Source organism: Pteropus medius, unplaced genomic scaffold (assembly GCF_902729225.1).
Source record: "Pteropus medius unplaced genomic scaffold, Ma_sr-lr_union100, whole genome shotgun sequence".
In the NCBI taxonomy this organism is placed as follows: Eukaryota; Metazoa; Chordata; class Mammalia; order Chiroptera; family Pteropodidae; genus Pteropus; species Pteropus medius.
The window spans coordinates 9,789,071-9,811,205 of record NW_024352783.1 but is presented as its reverse complement, the minus strand read 5'-3'; the positions used below and the strand labels follow the sequence as shown (position 1 = coordinate 9,811,205).

The 22,135-nt window shown below is 44.3% G+C and overlaps 2 protein-coding genes across 2 annotated transcripts; one reads left to right on the top strand and one right to left on the bottom strand.

The window, feature by feature from the left end:
- The first annotated feature begins 6,854 nt into the window (after nt 1-6,854).
- MED9 (mediator complex subunit 9) lies at nt 6,855-15,447 on the top strand. Its single transcript, XM_039847582.1, has 2 exons — nt 6,855-7,164; nt 14,120-15,447. The coding sequence occupies exons 1-2, from the start codon at nt 6,953-6,955 to the stop codon at nt 14,334-14,336; spliced, it is 429 nt and encodes a 142-aa protein (XP_039703516.1). The 5' UTR covers nt 6,855-6,952; the 3' UTR covers nt 14,337-15,447.
- A 1,773-nt stretch (nt 15,448-17,220) lies between these two features.
- On the bottom strand, nt 17,221-21,718 carry RASD1 (ras related dexamethasone induced 1). The gene is made up of 2 exons (XM_039847576.1): nt 18,750-21,718; nt 17,221-18,487 (listed from the first exon to the last, which is right to left on the bottom strand). Exons 1-2 carry the CDS (start codon nt 19,033-19,035, stop codon nt 17,937-17,939), a joined length of 837 nt encoding a protein of 278 aa, XP_039703510.1. The 5' UTR covers nt 19,036-21,718; the 3' UTR covers nt 17,221-17,936.
- Between the last annotated feature and the right edge of the window lie 417 nt (nt 21,719-22,135).

Below are 22,135 nucleotides of genomic sequence, written 5' to 3'. Positions count from 1 at the left end.
TTTTTATTTCTTCCTTATGTCCATATCACATACTTATTCTTTCTTATTTCCATGGCCCGGGTTCTTCCACCAACTGGTGCATGACCTAAGTGAGTCACTCAGCCTCCTTGGGGCCCTGCTTCTCATCTGCAGCTGAGGGGATCACAGGAGACAAGCACCAACACTCCTCTAGTTCTGGAATGAATGACAAGTCTATTCTCCTGCGGCTTGTCCTGAAGCTCCTCTTTTCCTCTCCTCCATTCAGCACATCCTGGGACAGTGCTAGGCACAAAGCTGCTGCCCAAAACATTGTGTGTGGACAAGCCAGGGTATTTCCTGACAGCTCTTGGGATCACATAGTTTGTGTGAGCCAAAGAATTGGCAGGAAATGTTCATAGCTCACAGAACCACATTTGCAGATATGTAGTAAAGAGAAGATGAAGAACAATGGAACAAATGCTGTTCCTCTCAATGCTTCTTCCATTTTTCAGCTTGGAATTTGTTGGCTTCTACAGTTTTGGATATTCTGAATGACTGTGGTTATAGGCCATCTCCTCTCCTTCCAAAAAGTCTGAAAACAGAGACATGGGATAGGAACACAATGCTCACAGGCAGCATACGTCCTATCCTCTTCAGTATTCCAGTTGCATAATCATTTTTAACTGTAATTTTGCAACGGGAGTTAGTAGTCAAGAGTCAAAGGCTTATAATAAATCCAATAAGGGAAACAATGTAACTTCTGGAAAAGAGATGAAGAGCGAGAAAACCAAAAAGGCCATTAAGGTTGAGGGCTTGGGGAAGCAGCTGGTAGACAGGAAAACAAACAAACAAAGAAACAAACCTGGCTAAGAAATAATTTGAATGAAAATGACTTAGTAAAGATATCGGAAAGAATATGGTATCAGAACAATAATGAACTATTTTAGACGAAAACTAGTTCCTGGAATGAATTGCCTTTCATTTGTATCATATCAAAAGCTGGTGGAGGTCTGGTTAAAAAAAAAAAGAAGAAGAAGATGAAGGAATAAGGACTACAGGAAAGGACTTGAGAAAATTCTGAGTGAGTCTGAAAGAAATATAGGCCAATGTGTATACTGAAATGTCCCAAAATGAGTGCTTCTGAGAAATGAAACCACTAAAAGAGTGAGTTGAGAAATTGGGCATAATGGAATATCTTGGAGTGAGGAGAGGGTGTTTGAAAGGAATAAAAAGAAAAAAAATTAAATCGAGTTCAGAAAAGAAGAAAGGCAATCGGAGGAAAAAGCTTTTGTCCTGAGGTGTAAGAAATGAATCGTGGCTTAAGGGAGCCCATTTCTGGTGTATGTGGCACTACGTTTGGCCTGAACAATGATGGCTGCCTATATATTTTTTAGCTCACAAAAATCAAAGAATCATGGCGCTTTTTCATCCTGCCTGAGACTCGAGGTAATGAAAGAAAAAGATGAATCATCAGTAAGAAGATAGCTTTGATGAAAAAGTCCCGTATTATTCAGTGACATGATCGGTTTAACAATCCCCATGATGTTTGTCTAATAGAGAAATGACTATTTTTGGACTCCACGTAGCAGAAATGTATCTCAAGCATATTCATAGATATTCATGGTATAGGTCCACTTAGAACATCTGAAAATTCAATTCTTGGATACAGTCTGGTTATTGTATTTGTTCTCATAGTAACAATTATGAGAAGACTTTTTTGAGAAATTTAAAACACAGTAGCAGTAGTTACTAAAGTTTAAATAGTGCTTGCTATGTAGGCGTTGTATGAAGCCCTTACATAGATTAACTTCTTACAGCAGCCCCATTAGGTAGGTACTGTTATGCTTCCACTTTGCAGATGAAGAAACTGAGGCATAGGAAGGTTAAATGACTTGTCCAAGGTCACATAGCCAGAAAGGAGAAAAGCCTGGATTCTAACATACCAGACTCCCAAGTATCCACTCCCGTATTTGGAAATTGTTCATATTTTTCCTATTTGCTTTCTCTTATTTTATGTACAAAAATATATATTTTTTTTTAAAAAGTAACACTACACAGAAAGTTGCAGTGCCTGTTACGTTCCCATCCCCTGTCCTATGAATGTGTTTTGTGTCTGCCTCAGCCTATTGATAGCAATGCTATTGCTAGGAATGCCTGGAGCACTCCCCTGGGCCTGTACTTCTTATGGTAGCCCCCACAGACATTTCCCCCACCCGAACCAATGTTGTGGCTGGACTGGCACTCGCAGTTCTTATTAACTGCAAGACACACCTCAGCAAAAACCATCAGAGAACTTTGCAAAAACAAGGTTTATTACAAGTCCTGGAAAGTACACAGCATTCCTGGGGTCACAGGTAAAATGACAGAGAGAAAGAGTGAGAACCTGGGGTCCAGGGTGGGGTGCCTAGGATTTCATGAGTTTACTCTCTTTTTAACAAATTTTAAAAATAAGAGCAGGAATTAAAGCACAGGAAAGGAAAGCAAGTGATCAAACTGCCAATCTAGGTTACCTAGGGCTTTCTAAAGGTGAATTTAATGGTGGCTCTCTCAATTGTGTAGCTGGCATTTGTTTACTCGAGATGTCTTTGAAATGGATGCCACAGCAATTAAAAGCTTACTGTCATGCAATCAATCAAAAAAGCTAATTGTCAGGCACATTTCAGTGAGGTGTACCCTTCAGTTCCTCTTAAAAATATTTTTACATATATGTCTTGTATCTATGGATAGTATATGGTGTCATTTTTCTTGTCTCAAACATTTGCATAAGTAATAATATACTCTATTTCCTTTGTGGAACTTGCTTTTTTCTTCTCACCACTATGCTAAGCTCTGTCTATGTTGATACATATTGATCTCTCAGACTGCACCATCCAGTCCTGTGGCCACTGGCCATATTTGGCTACTGAGCACTAGAAGTGTGGCTATTCGAATTGAGATGTGCTATAGGTGTAAAATACATGCTGGAGTTCTAAGACAGTGTGAAAAACAGTAAAATACTTACAATTTTTTATATTAAATGTTGAAATGATAATTTTTAGATATACTGGATTAAATAAACTATATATTAAAATCAATTTCACCTGTTCCTTATTTTTTTAGTGTACCTACTAGAAAATTGAAAACAACATATGTAGCTTGATTTAGAGCTTGCATTATCTTTGTAAGAGAGCTCTGATCTAGATTCTTCCTCTTAACTTCTGTCAGTCTGGGTTTGGTTACTTGATGAAGGAGCAAGCTCTGAATCTGAATAATAAAAACTAATATTTACTGTTCACCGATACTTTTCTAAGTGATTTATATGTAATAATCCATTTAGTCCTTATGGAAAGTTGCCTGGCTACACAAAGTTGTGCAAAGTTATGCAACTTTAAGCAGACTAAGCTGGGACTGCAGTCAGGCAGGCTGGCTCCATGGCCTGAACTTCTGCCAACTTGACTAGAAAGACTCTCTGAGAAACAATATAAATCTGCCTAAGAAAGCAATGACCAGATAGCTTAATTTGGTGATGTCTCTAACAATATACAGTCCTTACACAGCAAGAGATCATTTGTCTTTTTCAACTTTTAATGGAACAGTTCTGAACAGATACACATAGCAATTTCAGCTTTAATGAAGCCAGCACAGGCAGTATTTTTTGACATCCATTTGCAATGTTATGAAGTCAGCTTTACTCTTTGCTACTAATTATATTAACTATTTTTAGGCCAAATTGTCAAGACACCATACTCATTCATGCTTCCTATGTTTTGATTTGTTTTCTTTAGGCATATCTATTTATACCTAAAGTGTTTTTCTTTTTTTAAAAAAGAGATGTCCTCATTATTCTGCCAATGATAAAATTAGGGCTCATAATTAAGTTATAAAACACACTAGGGAAGAAAAGATGACATGCAATTGCCATGGGAATATTATTGATGAACATGTTTTGCTTTTCAAATTCTGAATAAAAATTTCACTTTAACATTTCAAATTAATACGGAACATCGCTTGTAAAATTCTTAATCTTTTAGCGGGAAATGCTATGGGACATCTTTTGCAGAGTTCTTAATTTTTTTTTTAGTAAACCTAGTTAAGTTTTCTTCCCTTCTTTCTTTGGGAAAAATGCCCTCTCTCCAAATCCAGATAATTACCTCTGAAACTGGTAACTCAGATCCTCTGGCTTTTGACAAGGATCATTAGACCACCATACGGAAATGGCTTTAGGCCAGGCAGGGCTCTTAGAGTCTGAGAGAGGAGAGAACTTTAGGACAAAGGTTTTTTATTCTGTAAGAAATATATTAACCAAGACTGTTTTCCTTTACTCGCTTAGTAGGCAAATCAATAATAGAACTTAATAGATATGTGATTTAAATAACAAGTTTGTATCTTCTTTTCTTTGTCTAAGGACTGAGGCGGCACTTCAGCAGGAAATCCAAGACCCCGCCCTGACTGAGGCAGAAAGGGAAAGAGTTCGATGAAACTCCAAAAGGCGGGGACAACGACTCTTCTCAGCAGGAAGCAGATACAGAAGAAGAGACCTCCCGTCCCCCAGCACCCATACTAATAATAAGGTGGTTCATGGCTCTTAGAAAAGAGTTAGGCAAGAAAGTTAGATAGGGAGTTTCAGGTCTGCCTGCAAAACGCTGAGGTCGTCCTATTCTAGAAAGGGTCTGTTCCAGTCTTCCCACAATCAAGCAAGCCAAAAGGTATTTTGGGGCTAAAAGTAACACATACAAGGAAACTAGTAAGCAGAAAATTGGGTACCAGTTTAAGCCAGTCACTCACACCTGCACAATAAGACTCCAATGACCTTCAACTCACCTGAGCCTCATTATGCCATCATTATAATATGATGCGTATGCTCAGAAGTTCATTAATATCATTGTAACAGAATGAATTCTGGGAACGAACATGCGCAGAAAGCAAATGATGAATCACTGAGTCCTGTCGATCTTAATTGTCAATCAAGGAAGCCCCCTCCTCTAAGAAAAGTGACCACCCACAACAAATAGTAATAAAAATAGTAATAAAAACCCTGAAGGCTTTGTCACCAGGCCTTCTGAACCACGTTTCTCTTGCTTAGGCCCGCTACCACATCTAGAAGTGTACTTTCCTTTCTAATAAAACTTTTCTGCTGTATTTCGGTGTCTTGCTCAATTCTTTGTTCGAGACATCAAGAACCTGGACAACATACCGGGAGAGGATCCCCACTCTCTGGTAACAAAATCATAAAGTTACAGAACTGATTGAGACCCAAGGTCTCCTATGTGTTGGTTAAGATCATAGGCTTGGTGTCAGGCAAGCCATGTGACCCTGGGGCCAGTATCTTAACCATTGTAAGCCTCAGTATCATCTGTAAAATGGAGATACTAATATCTACCTTCTAGAGCTCTTTTGTGGCTTAAATGAGATGATCATTGACTGTTCTTTGTACATATTTTTATTCCATGGTAGTTGTGGTAATTACTATTATTGTTATTACTATTATGCCATCATTATTTCCCCCAGGTGACTCCAAGAGTGTACAGCCACTACAAGCACACCTGGTCCTATCCCAACAGGACTTTCTCCTCTATTCTCAACCAGGACTCTTGAACTCTTCCCTTAGGTGGAGAGATCCATGGTTTACAGGAAGAAAATCCTGCACTCTCTTCCTCCACTTGCTCTCCCTCTGGGGTACTCGGGGCAGCTCTTGCTGAAGAAAGCTGCATTGAGACTCTCTACTAGAGACCCTCTACCGCACACCCTCCAACATCCTTAATTCATTCTGCATCCTCTCTTAGCCTCACTTCCCTAGGATTGGTCTCCATAAACCCCTCCTGATGCATCTGAAAATGTTAACATTGATGCTTTCCTTGAGATGGTCCCCTTGCTCTGGAGTGCTACTGCTCATCTTGCTACCTAAATGTGGACTTCCTTGCCTCTTTAAGGCCCATGATGGTAGACTGAAGAAGGATGGGGCTTTCCCAGCTCATGTCTTCTTCCGCTCACTAGCTAGGTTTAGGATGGGTGTCCCCATCGCCCAGAAATTATACCTGTTTTGAGGAACATAACCACAAAGCCACCAGAAGTCCCTACTTTGCCCTAGGATGCTAGGGAGTTCTTAAACCAGAACTTGAGAGGTCAGCCATGGATATGAAATTAGAAAGCAGTTTAGGCTCTGCCATGACCCTGAACTAAAAAGCTCTTAGAGGTGAGGAAACTGGGGCCTAGGGGCTTAAGAAACTGGCCTATAGGTATGGAGAGTACCAGACGTTGACTTTCCTCTAAGATATGCTATTTATTCCTGGCACTAATCCCGTTTTGCATTGTATTAGTTAGAACCGCCTTCTCACCCCTCCCCCCACATGTAGCACATCATCTACTACCCAGAAGATGCATATTAAATTTTAATGTATTAGTTCCTCCTTGTCCGGCCTTGCAGAACTTTCAGCGACGCAATTTCTATGCCTCTGCATCCTTAGGGCTAGCACAGCATCTTGCCCTATCGGCTCGGTCAGGATTTGCTGCCTCTCCTCCTGCAGGCTCCTGTGTGGAGTAAGCCTGTAGGTTCTTCACCTCTGGATTCTCCATACCCATAGCGCCCCGTGCCTTAATATAACAGGTGCTTACAGTTCAACTTAGTTCTTCCTGAGACCTTCTCTAAGAGCTGGGCCATGCTGAACCTTATTTATCTCAAGCCTTCCTCTGTTAGTGGCTTTTGGACTCTCTTCGTTAAGTGAATAAAAATAAAGTTATTTCTGAAATAAGTCAATTTCTGACTAGTTAATGATTTAGGTATCTCCACAACCAAATCCAGGCCACTCTATATCCGCCAACCGCCCGTTGCCTAGTAACAGCCGCCTCCACCTCGGTGCTTTTGCCCTGCCTCGCTCCCTAATGCGCACGCTCAGATCCTCCATCCAGGTCCCACCCAACGCTGGCGTGCAGAAGTGACGTTGGATGTTTGCGACGCCTTCGGCGGGCTGGCTGCTCAGGTCCCGGTGACTGTTTAACTGGCGGAATCCCGAGCGCCATGGCCTCCGCTGGGGTATCCACCGGGCGACAAGCCGAGGATGCGTTACCGCCACCCGCCGAGCCACCGCTTCCCGAGACGAAGCCGCAGCCGCCGCCGCCCGTTGCCGCGCCTCAGCCGCAGCAGTCGCCGGCGCCAAGGCCTCAGTCACCTGCAGGCGTGAAAGAGGAGAACTACTCCTTTTTACCTTTGGTTCACAACATCATCAAATGGTAAGGACACAGAAGAGGACCAGCCACGACACGCCCTCCCGCTCTTGTCACGTTTCAGAGCTGCAAAGGCGTAGGCGCTCTCGGTTACTACCCCACCACCACCATTTTATAGATGGAGAAACTGAGACCCAGAGGGGAAAGAGGCCTTTTCCAAGACCTCACTGAGTCGTTCCATGAGTTCATCAAATATTTGAGCCCTAGAGTTGCCAGACCTCATGATGGATGGCCAGTCGATAGTCTTAAAAATGAAGCCAGCTTAGAGACTAAAAGCACAGGCTGTGCAGTCAAACTGCTCAACTTCGCATCCTAGTGATCTGGAGAAAGTCACGCTTCTCTGAGCCTCAGTTTATTGTGGTTTCCTTTTTTCCACAGATCCGACAGATATGAATCATCTTCCCTGTGTGGCACACTGCTACATGCTATGGGATGTACACAGTAAAAAGGGCCAACTTTTCATCTCCACGTTGCTCACCAGTTAGAAGGGAAAAGAAACAAACGGGAATAACCCGAATTCAGGGTTAGAGGGGTGGTGATTGGAAACATTAAAGAAAAAGACACCGAAGTTGCCCACTAGAAATTGATTCTTGTAGTACTAACTTTGTTCTTCGTATCAAAGCAAGTGATTGTCATCCTTTTGGCCAGCCTTCAGGTTAGCCTGAGTTTCAAACTGATCCTATAAAGGAAACTAAAAACTACAACCAAAAGTTTCCTTGATCCCCATGTTCGCCTAAATTATTTTTACTTTTATGTTATTTATATCCACATGATAATAGGTGTAAACCCCTTTACTTATAGCTCTTATTCAACTATTAAAAACCAAAACAGAGTAAATTAAAACAAAATTACTATTATAGTAATGTTGAAATGAACATTAATGTGTTCTTGGATGTTTTGCTGAAATGGATTACTTCTCACAACATGAAAGTGTTGGCTGTTAATGGCCCAGCTTCTTTTGAGTTTAACCAGACTGGGTTCATTTGATGACCTGATGCTTTCTCTGCTTTTCAAACAACTGCAAAGCCTTCGTTCTCACATTAGACCCTACTTCATTTGGCTTCACTTGGTGTGACCATACTGTTTATAGGGTGAGGCAGGTTCTTCTGTTCTCATTAGTCTGTGACCATCAAATAGCACTACTCCACAGTAGTAAGATCACAAACACAAATACAAATGCAGACCCTGCAATCCCAGAGCAGTGCTGGATTACAAATATACTCATTTTAAAAAATATATGGAAGAATTAAAACAAAATGTACACATTCTCAGAGACTGTTCTTGGGCTTTGGTAGAACTATTGTGTTGGGCTGGCCTTAAAGATGGTACAGTAAAGTACACTAGAGAGAACATGGGTTTTAAAATCAGATAGTCTTAGATTCAAATCTCATGCCAATGCTTGCTTGCCTTGTAATCTTGGTGAATACATAACCTTTCTAGGCTTTAATTTTCTTATCTCTAATATATGATTAATAGTAGACCGCAAACAGTGGGTTCAAAGTATAGCTTTATGGTGTAACGACTGGGTGACCTTAGTCAAATAACAGCTTCTCTGAGCCTCTCTCTTGAGGAATGGGACTAATAATACTTAAAGCATAAAATTGTTATGTACTCAAGAACAGTCTCCAGTGAAAGATATTGGGTTGATTACTTGTGTTTGTCTCTGTTTCCTCTAAGAGGACAGTGAAGAGTTGTTTTGTTTTAAGCACAAAACCAAAAAGAATAGGAAAGGAGCTAATTGCCACAAAGAAGATGACCAAGGGCTAACCCACCTACCAGTCCCAGGAAGCAGCCAGAAGCAGCTGCCTTTGACCATGGCCTCCCCACAAATATCAGGCATTGGCAGTGCCAGGGACTTCTGGAAATAGGGTTCAAAGCGGGGCTAAGAACAGAGGATTACTTAAAAGTCTATTTAAGAGAGAGATCCCCATATTTCTTACCTCTTACTCTAAGCAGACAAATGACTACCCTTCCATCTTGGAAGACAATTAAAAGGTTGCACTTTCCCAAGATTTTTTCTTAGGAAAGGATAAGGCAGAGAGTATCTGGGCTGGAGGGACACCAGGCACATTGTAGGAGTTTGAAGGAGGGAAATTTACTGAAAATAGGGTTTAAGAGAAAGTTCACTGAAAATTGAGACCACACCCTTGTCTTCCCCAACTTGGCTTCTAGAGCAATAGCCAAAGAGAATAGAGGCATCTTTTGAGTGTCTGGAGAAAAATCACTGGGGGCTCCCCAAGAAAGAACCTAGTCAGTTCATATAACTAGATAGCCAAGGTCACTAAGCATGTGAAGAAAACCCCTAGTAAGAAAGGACAAAACAGAAGAGCAGAAAAAGCCACTTGGAGGAAGACAGTAGAGAGGAAAGATACTGTAAATGTAACCATGAAAAAAGGCTAGGATCTTTTTTTAAAATATATCTAGTAATATATTTGAGGCTAGTTTGTAGGCTAATGAGGGAAGGAGACAGACTGGAAGGACACTGATGGGGAGGAGACCTTGCGAAGCTTGGAGTCAGAAAGCTTGTAAAGGGTGATGCCAATGGTAAGTCTTAAATTATGAAAGTGAGGAAGGGGGCTATAGGAAGAGCATGGGTAAGAATGGGGTACCAAGAAGTAGCATCATCTCATGGGGGTCAACTCAGTTTGGTGAGTCTGGAGTACAAATCCAACAGGAAGGGAGAGCTGGAAAGGTGGGAAAAGACAGGCTACAGAGGACAGTGCATCCACCTTAGGAAGTGAGATTTTGTCCTCTGAGGGACTGAGGACAGTGAGGCTTTCTAACTAGGGAGTCTTAGACTTGTGCTCAAGATGGATGTGGCATCTCAGCATACAAGCTGGCAGGCCTGGTGAGAGGGAATGAGGTCCAGGACCAGCTCAGTCACCTAGGCCCTTAGTCTCTTCCTCTTCTGGTGGCCCTTTTATTTGTTTACTCCTTGCACAGGGGATGAATAAGGAAGTAAAAGCTTAAGTGAATTTAGCCTTTCTTCTCTAAAGAATGCAGAGTACTACCTCAATAGGTTTTTAAAAATGTTTTATTTTTAAAAGTAATAATTGCAAATTCAGAAACATGTAAAATGAAAGAAGAATTCCTTCCCCTAAGTTCCCTCACCAGTGAAAACTGCTGCATTAATACTTTATCCTTCCAGGAATTATATATGCATTGCTTTTCAAAGATTTATACAAATTAAGATTATACTGTACTTTGCTTTTTTCTCTTAGTAGTCTGCTTTGGACACTGTGAAGGTCTTCCTCAATAAGGTGACTGCACCATAAATTATGTAACTAGTCAACTGTTTATGGACTTTTAGGGTGTTGTTCTAATTTTTGCTCTTACCAGCAGTGCTGGGGTAAGCATCCTTGTATTTGAGTAAGTTTATGATGAGGAAAATCCTCAAGTAGTGGAAATGCTGGAGCAGACGGTACATTCGTTTTTAATTTTGATAGCTATTGCTAAATTTAAAATGCTACATTGTAGCTTTTTATTCAGAACACAGTCCTGTAGATTGGACTGCTTCAGTTAACCTAATGGCCCATAAACCTGTGACCCAAAAAGCGCTTTTTAAAAAATTAAAGTTGTAGATGTATTCAGAGTACCCATAGATATAAAATGGCAAGTGAGCCTCTCCCTCCATTTCTCCCAGCTCTCTCCCTTGTCCCCAAACTGCATAATATTCCATTTTATAAATATGCCGTTTAAACTTTTCCTTGCGCAAAGACACTTTCATTATTTCTGGCATTTTGCTCTTGCATTCAGAGCTGCAGTGTACCTCATTGTAGATGCCTGCTTATAAACTTTTGAGTCTCTGAAAGGTAAATGTCTAGCAGTGGGATATGGGAATTTAAAATTTTGATCACTGTCAGCAAATTCAGAAAGACTATCAGTTTATGCTTCACCAACAGTGTATTTGTCTTTCCCATAACCCTTCCATTACCATTAACTTTTTAATTTTGGCTAATCTAAAAGGTCAGAAAAGATGCAGTATATCAATCTGTCTTTTATTATATCAGGTGAAGCATCTTTTCATATACAATTTTATATGTCATTTGTATTTTTTCCTTGTAAACTGCCCATTTTTCTATTAACTCATTCCTCTTTGTACAGTAAGAAAAGTGTGCCTTTGTCATGTGTATTGTAAATATTTTCTCTGAGTTGTTTTCTTTTGACTTTGTTCCTAGATGGATCGGTCTTTTTTCTTTTCTTCCATCCATCCATCCTTCTTTCCTTCTTTTTTTTTTTCCCCCTCCTCAATCAGAAGCATATCATTTTATGTAAAAATATTTGTTAAGATTTTCCTTTATGGCTTCTGAGCTTTGGTCCTAGTTAGAAAAGCCTTTCTACTCTAATAATATTATATTGATCCCTTTTTTTGTAGGACTTTATGGTTTAATTTTTTTTACTTTTAATTCTTTGATGCTCCGGGAATTGATTATAATGGAAAGAGTAAAGGAGAGGTCCAGCTTATCCTCTAGTTAGCTGTCTCTCACACTGCTGTTATTATACTTATTATTTTTCCTGCTTGAGCTGCTGCCCACCATACACTGAATTCCCATATATTTTCTGATCTACTTCTGGACATTCTGTTCTCCAGTACCAAGCTGTTTTAATTCTCAAATCTTCATGGTACCAATTAGAGTTTTGAGGAAGAAGAAATGGGAAACTGAGTCCGATATCACTGAGAGGTCACAAGAGGTGACTGAAGTTTAAGAGGAGGTTGGTTTCAGTCTGTGTCTACTGCTGGAATGATTCTGAGTATCACTCAGGATGTATACAAAAGACCATCAGGAAGTGGCTTGTCAAGCCACAGCAGTAATATTTTTGTCTACCTTTTAAAAACTACAGTAGGTGGGACCAAAGTGCCCTAAACTTGCTCTTGTTTGTATGATGTTCTGGCCTACTCTCCTTTTTTCCTTTCTAAAGTTGGATGATGACTAATGTTGGACACAAAGGCAGGCCCATTTGGAGCTTTCTGCTTTTATTCAACTCAATATATGGGCCCGTCTCTTTTCTTTGGGCTTGAGTATCTCACAGTCATCCTGGCCTAGCAGGTTCCCACTTGGTTCGAGCCAGTGCCTGAATAGAGTGTTTTCCTCATCCCAGGAGTTCCGTGTTATTTACTGCCACAACTAGGGCAGGCCGAGAAGCTTGCAGAGGGGATCTTGCTGTGGGCTGCATGGCCCCCTTTCAGCCAGCTCCTCTCCAGGCGGGCTTTTCATATGGCTCCTTCTTTATTATCTAAAGACTATCTCCCTTACTGACAACCATGAGATTTGGGGTTTTCAGACGTGAGCATCTTAAACACGGTTCACTTTTTACTTTCAGAATTAAATATTCTTTTGGGCCAGGTTATGTTTGTTTCTACAACTGGATTATCATAACTTTCAAATTTTTATTTCATGTATTTTTGTTTGTTTTTACTGCGTTCTTTCAGACTCATGTAATGTGAATCAGTTTTTTTAAAACTATATTTTAATTTCAAAACCCCTTGGGACTTAAATCCTTAACAATGTGTTAACACATATGCCATCCAAGTATAATGATTTCAGAAGTCCAAATGGTTTCTGTCCAGAGTTGTGGATCTGAGACAAAACCTAAAAGAATTAAAAGATGCTCCCTATTTGCTTCCTTCCAAATGATTTACAGTTCTCAGGAAAACCAATTACTCCTCCCTAGAAACTGAAATAAGGCATACCTTTAATTGTGGGCATATCTAAATTATGGGCATCAAATGACAACAAGAAATGTTTGGCCATTCAATCCCTAGAATAAATGGTTGATTCTTCATTCCTTATCTCTGAATTAGAGCTATTGATAGTGAGCAGGCCCTGGTGGCTGACTCATTTGCCAGATATGAGCCATAACTAGTGGATCGCCAGGAGTGATGGATATCCTGCCTGCATAAGCAGAGAAATGACAAATAATAAATATGAATGAGGACCATATGGATTGAAATTTCCCACCAGGAATAAACATTTGTTAAAAGAAAAACAAATGATCATTGACAGTTTTCCCCTCTTATGCCCCAATGAATGACTTTTAGAACCACCTACTGAATTGGCTTTTCGTTTTTTGTTTCAACTGCTTGTTTTCAAAAGCTCATCCACTTAATTACTTTTTAAAAATGTGTAAGAGCAATGAACAGTCTGTTTCTTTGATTTTAAGAGAAGGTTTTTGTTTTCGTTTTGTTTTTAGTAGCAAGGGGCGGGGTGGGAAAGCATGGATCTCTGGACAGCTAAATATAGCTGTGAGGTGAAGTTAATGATCCTGCCTTTAAAATGAGCTTGACCTGAAGGCAAGGAGTTTACATGACTGTGGTAGGAGAGGCTCACACCTGCTGAAAAATTTCCAAAAGCTTGCAACTAATTTAAATTTTATGAATAGCTCTGGAAATTAGTCTTCCTGTTAACAGGTTCAAGCATCAAACCTTCAATTAAAAGTAGTTCTTGTTAACTGACAATCTCCTGACTGACCTGGAAATAGCTCAGATTAGAAGAAATGTAGTATTTCAGCAAGTTTTGCTTGCCATTTGTCACTTGATATTGGTAATGGCTTGTTCCTTCATTTAACAGACATTTATGAACTTATTTGCCAAGCATTCATTCTTTCAACAAATGTTACTTGCATGCCCACAGTGCCCAGGATACAGCAGACAGTGTCCCTACCCTCTGAGCTAATAGACTTTAAGCATCTAATTTTGTGAGCATTCTATGAGAGAGGCTGCACAGGCACTGCTAGGTGCTGGGCGCTTTTATAGAGCAGCTGTTTCATGCCTGCCCTAAGGCTGCATGAAAAAGAACCGGTCCCTGTCCTTTGGGGGCACACAGCCTGATAAGGGGATGGACAGAAATCAAGGCATTCTAAAAGAATGTAGGAAGACAGCAAGTTCTGTGGGGTGCAGAGGAAAGAAGTCAGGGGTTGTCTCTTCCTGTGAATTCTAATGACTGCCCTCTGCCCCCTGCAGCATGGACAAGGACAGCCCAGACATCCACCAGGACCTGAATGCCCTCAAAACCAAGTTCCAGGAGATGCGAAAGGTCATCAGCACCATGCCTGGCATCCACCTGAGCCCTGAGCAGCAGCAGCAACAGCTGCACAGCCTCCGGGAGCAAGTTAGGACCAAGAATGAACTTCTGCAAAAGTATAAGAGTCTCTGCATGTTCGAGATCCCCAAGGAGTAGATGAGGCTGCTTCCAGGAATGTCCGAGAAAGGAGAGAGAGAGCAAATGGGCTTACTGCCTCTCCACCCGCTTGGAGTGTTGTTCTTTCAGACCTCAGATCTGAACTTTTAGCCAAGTAGTGTGGGGGCTATTATACAGCTTCCTTGGCTGAGTTTGGCATTGACTGTGGGAGGAGCCAGCCTTAGAAGCTTAGCTTTATTGGGGCTTCCTTGTATATACCCATATGTCTAGATGCATAATAACTGGCGTATGTGCTGGTGGAAGGAGGAATGTCCCTGGAGGCTGCAGAGGTGTGGAGGACTCTCTCCCCACCTCTGGAGAGGGGGCCATCTCCTGTGTGTTTGGGCTCCAATGGTGTATCTGAAGAACAAAGCAGGAAAAGAGGCATCTCCTCTTTGCTTCCTACCTTCCCTGTCCTCCCACCACGTAGATATGATCAATATGTACCAGGTATATATTGTTACCTACCATCATGAAACATTTGCATAGAATTCACTGGACAGATAAGGCCTGTACTCATATGGCATGGGTTTAAAATGGTAAAGGAAGGCTATGAGAGAATGAGCACTGTTTTGAAAGACTATAAGGTACTTTTTCTCCTAAAACAGTTTGTTTGCTTATATGTTTGAGTTAGCAAATCTAACTGTCCATGGGGATGTCAGTCCAGATCCCTGTCACATGGCCCCTGTGTCCAGGTTCTCTGCCACCTACATGTTCTTGTTACTTTTAGCTCTTGGCTCCCCTTGTCTCCTGTCACCTTCACCACAGTGCTTTCAGTGGGGCTGGAGGGTACTGTTGTCTCTACACAGGTACAAATAGGCTTCCAGGTGAACAAAACTTGCCTCTTCTAGCATTTCAGATTCCTGGTTTAAAAAATTATTTCCCCTCTAGCCTTTTCATAAAGAGTCAACCATAAACATTACTGCATTGCAAACAGGGGTTCATAATGTGCTTTTTGTTCAGAGAAGGGCAGCTCTAGGTGACAGTTCTGATCATCCCTCAGCCAGGTGTGACTGTATAGTTCTGATTCAGCTCTGAACGGTGGGACAAGCTAGACCCAGAAGTTAATCATCAAGTTCTGGTTCATAAAACATTTTACAAACACCCCTCATTTCCTGCAGATGGGACATTTATTTGCATCCTCTTCACTTCTTAAAGATAAGGTGAGAATAGTAACCAAATATCGTTTGGTCTAGAAATGAGCACATAACCTGTACTGACCAATTCAGGGGCTTAACAGATGCCTGCTGACTGACCTTGTTGGCAGGTATTGGTTAAAGATGTTTTTAGCAAGAGTTCCATTCATGTCAACCTGCAGCCACCTGTCAGAAGATGGCAGGCTTATTGGGAACTCAGGGATGTGTGAAGGGAGATATCAAGTTTCAGGGGCTTTGGACAGAAGAGCAGTCTCTGAATTTAAGTGGGTAGTTACCTATCTATTAGACTACTTCTACCTTGGGATTGTTATTTAACTGAATCAGTTATTTACTCCAAATTTCAGAGTAGTGCATGCGCCGGTTTTACGGCTCTGACCAAATATCATGAAACGGGAAGCACACAAATACAAGACCACCAGGGCCTTTCTGCAAGGCTGAAATGGACAAGGGCTCACAGGAGATGGAACCTTTCCTATATTCCAATGTTATGACTTATGATTTTTTCAGGAGTATATTTAAAAGAACTTGTGTTCTGCTCTCGGGACAGCTTGGTTTTTGTACTGAGAAATTCATAGTAGGATATTGGATATTGGATAGTTGGGAGGAAATTTTTCACTTTGCTTAGAGGAGACAGAACAAATTGAGAGAACTTCCGCTCTGCACCGCCCGCTTCCTGCAGCCCCAGCTTATACATGGCTAAACCAATGTGAAAACAATAACTCCTCTCAGAAGCGGGCATCTGTCCCCAAGGACTCAGTTGGCCTAGTGGGTCATCCTGCCTGCCTGTGATTGACCCTAGGGCCATCCCTCATTACAGAAGTGGTTTTAGGCCTGGTGGGGAGCAGCCCTCACCAGAGCAAGGGGACAGTATCGAATGCCCCTTACAGGGCTGAACACCCTCTTGAAGGTGTTCAATTATTTGGGTTACTGGGTGGCAGGCACTTGTGCTAAGTGCTTTTTAAACATCACAGTTAATCCTCACAGCAGCCCTATGCAGAGGATGTTTTCTGTATTTCCCGAGTGAAGAATTTGAGGCTTGGCAGGTGTCACTTGCCCCAAGCTTGCAGTTAAGAGTATCAGAGAGCTGGGTTCTGAGTTGGGAGCAAGTGTCCTCAATTGGAGTAAAGGAGACAGCAAGCAGAAGGGTGTTAGACCCCTACCTGGGGCAGCAAGTGCCTTCTGGAGCTCGAGGGGCACCAGAGGCTCAGTGATTTTAGCTTTCTAGGCAGTCATATGTGAGACCCTAGAAAGGAGCTGGGCACCAGGGTCCTGTACCAGCCTAACACCAGATCAGTCTTTCAAGCCTCCATTTCCTTACTTGTGAAAGCAGGGCCAAGTGACACCTAATAAACTCAGAGTTTCAGATTTGATGACCTTTTGTCACCCTGGGCCAACACTGAGAATAGGACAAAATGGCTGGGGCACTGTCCTAGAGGCCCTTTGTGGCTAGTCAGAGGGAAAACTAAAGTAAATGGCTAGAAAGATGTGTCTCTGTGGAGGATCTGGACATTATTTTTGTCCTGGCTTTCTAAGAAACTGTTCCCCAAATAGAAGGGCTTCCCCCAGTCTCTGGAACTTTTTTGGAGCCTTTTCTCCCTAGAGAGCTGAAGCTATTTTCAGAATGTTGGGGTTATTTTCCAGGGGGGAAGATGAGTCTAATTACACTTAAGTAGAAACCCATCCCCTCCTTTTTACCCTTCCCCCTCCAGCAAAGAAAGAAAGCATGGTTTTCCATTTTTAATTATTTTATTTTATATTAAAAAAACAATAACAATAACTTTAAAAACTCTCACAATATTAAACACCTGGATAAGATTTTGTTCATGTTCATAACACCAGAACTACTATTAAAGTGCAAGTTTTGTGTTGTTTTTCCTTTGTGCAATTTCACACATACATGTAAACAAGTCACTTGGTTATGATTTGACCCACATCCCCCTAGTTTTAGGAGGGCAAAGTCTTTTTCGGTAGCTGTCATGGCAACCCAGAGTCACAGACAAGATAATGCCCTGTTTGTCAACCCTCCAACGAACAGGATGGGTTTCTCAAAGCCTAACAGTGCATGATTAACTTCCACACTCCCCTCATTCTTAGGTCTTTGTGAGAAGACAGATTCACCCCCTGCTGGGCCCATCCTCTTCTCCCCCCACCCCGCCCCTGCGCCCAAGTCGTGGGGAAGGCAGGTGCTAGTAGGCCATCAGAGATGGGGGGTAGTCCCAGTATAGCCAGTTCTCTTTACTTCCATAGCAGATGACCGTCCCTTCTTGGTTCGTTTTCGCCTCCCCGATTAGCGGGGCCGGGATCTCGGGGAGGGAAGACGCCAGTCCGCGCGCGCAATTGGCTCGGAGCACACAGGGCTGGCCCGGACATCAGATTTGACACAAAGATCTTTCATGAGTTCTGTCGTCAGCACGGGTGGAGTAGGGTTGCTTGGGGGGTGCTCCTAGCTGATGACGCAGCGCTCCTTGTCTTTGGCCTGGCTGCCGCCTCTGGCCTTTTCGCGGATATACATGAGGTCGCTGTGCACGCTAGGCCTGCGCGCGAAGGGCGCCACGATGCCGAAGGCGTCTCCGGGGTCGCCGTCGCCGCCGGCTCGTAGCAGCTTCTTGTTCCTCAGCGCCTTCTTGTGCAGCACATCGCAGTACTGCACCGACACCTTGCGGTGCAAGTCCGGGCTCATCTCACTCGGCAGCTTGGCCATGACGAAGAGCGCCTGGAACATCTGGTCCAGGCTGCTGTTCTTTTTGGCAGAGATCTCGAAGTAGGCACAGCGCTGGGGGTCGTCGCCCACAAGCTGCTCGATCTCGCGCTGCTCCACCTCGCGGTAGAAGTCTCGGTCACCTTTGTTGCCGCAGATGACCAAGGGCACGTCCACATTCTCCTTGGTTTTGTTCTTGAGGCAAGACTTGGTGTCGAGGATTTGCTGCTTGAGCCTTTGTACCTCCTCGAAAGAGTCGCGGTTGTCCAGGCTGAACACCAGGATGAAAACGTCTCCTACGGGGGGCAGAAAGCAGAAGAGGAGAAAATGAAGGCGGCTGCCTAGAGGACAACGTGAGCTGGTTTTGATTTTAGGGTCGCCGGGGCTCCAGCAGCCGCGCGCAGAGCGCGCTGAGCTCTCCACGCGAAAACCTGATCGTGCGGGGCGGCGGGACTGGTAGACTGCACCTCCAGGCCGCGCCCTCGCGGGCGCCCTTGGACCCAGGGTCTTCCACCCTCCGGATAGCGCGGTTCCCTCCCCTACCCGCCCGCAACTCACCAGTGAGGATGGAAAGGCGCCGCATGGCGGGGAACGGGTGGTTGCCGGACGTGTCGAGGATGTCGAGCTGGTAGACCTCGCCGCGGATAGAGTAAAACTTGCGGTGGAAGTCCTCGATAGTGGGCGTGTAGGTGTCCTCGAAGCGGCCCGTGAGGAAGCGCGACACGATGGCCGTCTTGCCCACCTTAGACGAGCCGAGGATGACCATGCGGTAGCAATTCTTGGCGGGTATGCTCAGCTCCGAGTCGCTCGGACACATCTTCTTGATCATCGCAGCCAGTTTCATTGGGCTAAGGACCGCAGAGGCGGGCACGGGGCCGAGAGAAGTTCAGAGAGTAGCCAGGCGGCACGGGAGTGGCCGGGAGGTTCTGCTCCGACTCCAGCTGGGTCTCGGACTGCGGCTGGGTTCGGGATTAGCTTTGGCTGGAGACTTCGGCTCTCAGACAAACTCGCTCGCTTTGGCTCTTAGCGCCCAGTGGCCGCCTTTATATGCAGCCTGTGTGGCCGCCCCGCCCCGCGCCCTACCAGCCTCAGTGCGTCACGCCCGGCGGGCCCCCGCCTCTGCCTCCCGCGACCTCCGCAGGCCGCTACCAGCTCTTGCCGGTTCCTGCTCCCTGGGCGAAGTAAGGAAACTCAGACCAGGGGCGGGCGGGGGCTAGGAGCGCGCGGACCCTGCGCTTTTCCATTGCACAGGGGTCAACAGCCACAAGGACATCGGGGTCTCCGCTGTGCCTCCAATCCTCTGTGACTTCGACCAAGGACCCTACTCAAAACACACACACGCACGCACACACACATGCACTCTCTCTGAGCCTCAGTTTTCCCAGAGAATAACAATAGTAATCTCGCAATCGCAGCAGCGTAACAGCAGGTGCTTACCAGGTGCTAGGCACCGTGCCAGGGTTTTGCGTACCTTATCTCTTTCAATCCTAAAAACAAACCCACAGCATCAGCCCCCTTCCGGTCCCCAGGCTGGCGGCGCCGCGTGCATCGGCCGCCAGAGGGCAGTGGAAGGCGCCACACTCAGGGTTGGAGTAGGGACCGAGCTGCAAGGCTGGGGTTTGGAGAGGTGCGGGGCGCAGAACTTGGGGTGCCAGGCTGTACTTAGCAGGAATTATCCTCCACCCTGCGCTCTGCTGCAGACCTCCGTTTTTCTTTTCTTCCAACCAGAGATGCTCTGGGACGTGGCAGAAAGCTGTTTGCTGTCCCCATTCTTTTCCTGTAGAGACGGAAGGACCAAAAACTTGCCTTTCCTTGATTAGGCCTAGGCCAACATCCCTTCCTCCCTCCTCTGTATCATTTTGTGCCTTGAGAGTCCCTCGGGCCAATATTCCCATTTTATAGTTGGGGAACTGGGTCTCTAAACCAGAGTGAGCCAGAGAAAAACCTGGACTGACAGCACAGTCTCTTGCCTTCTCCTGGCCTCCTATTCCTCTTCTGGATGATGGTGATTCTGGTTCTGTGATTGTGGATGAGAAAGTGTAGTTTAGAAGGCAGGACCTGGTAGTAGCAACAATAGTAAGTGACCCATGAGGCTGCAGGACTGAGCAAGTCCATGTAGATCAGGAGCAAAGGAGTGGGGCAGCAGGTTGATCAGTAACCAGGAGTAGGCTGATGCTACTTAAAGGCCTAGAAATAGCCTGGAGCTAGCTTGCTCCCGCCTGGAGCTTCTGAAAAAGACTTCGCTCCTCATAGTGACAGGCAAGGCTATGCTGTGTTTTGCTGCGTCTGATTTGACAAATTCAGGGAGGGAGCCCTTAGCTGGTGCCACCCTCTCACCCACATGGGACAGGGTGCCCTGGGCAGTGCCAGAGGTGCCAGCCCGCACTCCCTAGCCGTTTGCACTGAGCCTGAAGAATATCAGCTGCCTGCTACGGGCCTCTCAAAGGTCATCTCATCCAGCCTATGACCAGGATTCCAGCAAAATCTCACACTCTCTGCAGGGGAATACCAGGAGAGGGTTTATTCTCTGCCAGGTGCTATTCTAAGTCCTTCATCATGGCAACCTTGAGGGTTGGGAACTATTACTCTGTTACAGATGGAGAAGCTGTGGCAGTGATTTGCCCAGGGTCCACAGCTAGTAATTGCAGGGCTGGGGCTTGAACCACCTACTCTCCCCTTCCTCTGCCTGTGACTCTGCTGTGGGGCATGATGCCCCTTTTTCAGGAGCTTGATGAGGTATTTCAAGGGCACGCAGCACATGGTGAGCACCCAAGGGCCACCACCCTGAGAAATATCGATAGTTCCAGCTCGGCCCTGATTCATGCTGTCATTTATGTAGGAGTTGTCTGAAAGGCCAGCTGAGCTGGGTCCACCCAACACCACCATTCTTGCCCTTGTTGAGACTACCTTCCTCTGCCCTCCCTGTCTGAGGTAAGAAGCCGATCCTGCCCCAAACACAGGGCTGCTATAGATGGTGGAGCAGGGCCTTCATTGCAGAAAGGGAACAGTTGAGGGTACAAGCGAGGCTGGTCACAGCACAGGCCTGCATCACTCCAGATGAGGGGCCCTTCTTCTGCCTCCCACAAAGACTGGTCAGCCAGGATCTGTGGAACAAGGTGGCTTATGGCTCCTTCCTGACGGCCCGTGACAAGGCTGTAGTAAAGGTGGCACACATGCAGCCATTCTCAACATGGCCTCTAGTCCTAGGAGAGCTATTTTGATGAGCAGAGGCCAGAAGGTGGCAGGATCAAGGATTTGAACCCAGCTCTCCCTAGGGAGATCCAGTGGGCTAGGACCCAGCAGGGGTTCTCAACTACTATGATTCCTGGTCCCTTCTGGGCATGTCACCCTGCCCTGCAGATGCAAGATTATAAGACTTGTTCTCCTCAGTCAGCCAAGTTCATTAAGCCCTGATGAATGCTCCAAAGCCTGTGTGCCTGCCCATCCATGTGTACAGCTGGGAGCCTCACTCCTGCAGGCGAGCAGAGGTGACTTGTTTCCACCTTTTTTTTTTTAAATTAAATTTATTTGGGCTGACTTGTTTCCACCTTTTTTTTTTTAAATTAAATTTATTAGGGTGACATTGATTAATAAAATCATATAGGTTTCAAGCATACAATAGTCATATGTATATTGCATTGTATCACCCATTTTGTTACAGTATATTTATTACAAAAGTAATACATGTTCATGTTTTTAAAATATCCAAATAGTTTCAGAAAAGAATTGTGAAAGGAACTGAAAGTAGGAACCCCTCCCTGCTCCATCCCATGGGAGGGAGGCTAACTCTAAGGAGGTGCCCACCCCTGTGCACAGATGACCCCCTCACAGCTGCCCAACACCCAGCTCTGTTAACTTAAGCACCTTTTCTGTTCTCTTTCACCAGGTCCTGCTCCAGGCCGACTAAATCCAAGTGGGAGTGTTTTCAACAGGTGAGCCCCACA

What these genes read in the sequence shown, in the direction of transcription:
- MED9 (XM_039847582.1), top strand. Translation starts at nt 6,953, where the DNA reads ATGGCCTCCGCTGGGGTATCCACCGGGCGACAAGCCGAGGATGCGTTA. An exon ending in GTTCACAACATCATCAAATG is followed by an intron (nt 7,165 to 14,119) that starts GTAAGGACACAG and finishes TGCCCCCTGCAG; the next exon opens with CATGGACAAGGACAGCCCAG.
- RASD1 (XM_039847576.1), bottom strand. Translation starts at nt 19,035, where the DNA reads ATGAAACTGGCTGCGATGATCAAGAAGATGTGTCCGAGCGACTCGGAG. An exon ending in GCGCCTTTCCATCCTCACTG is followed by an intron (nt 18,488 to 18,749) that starts GTGAGTTGCGGG and finishes TGCCCCCCGTAG; the next exon opens with GAGACGTTTTCATCCTGGTG.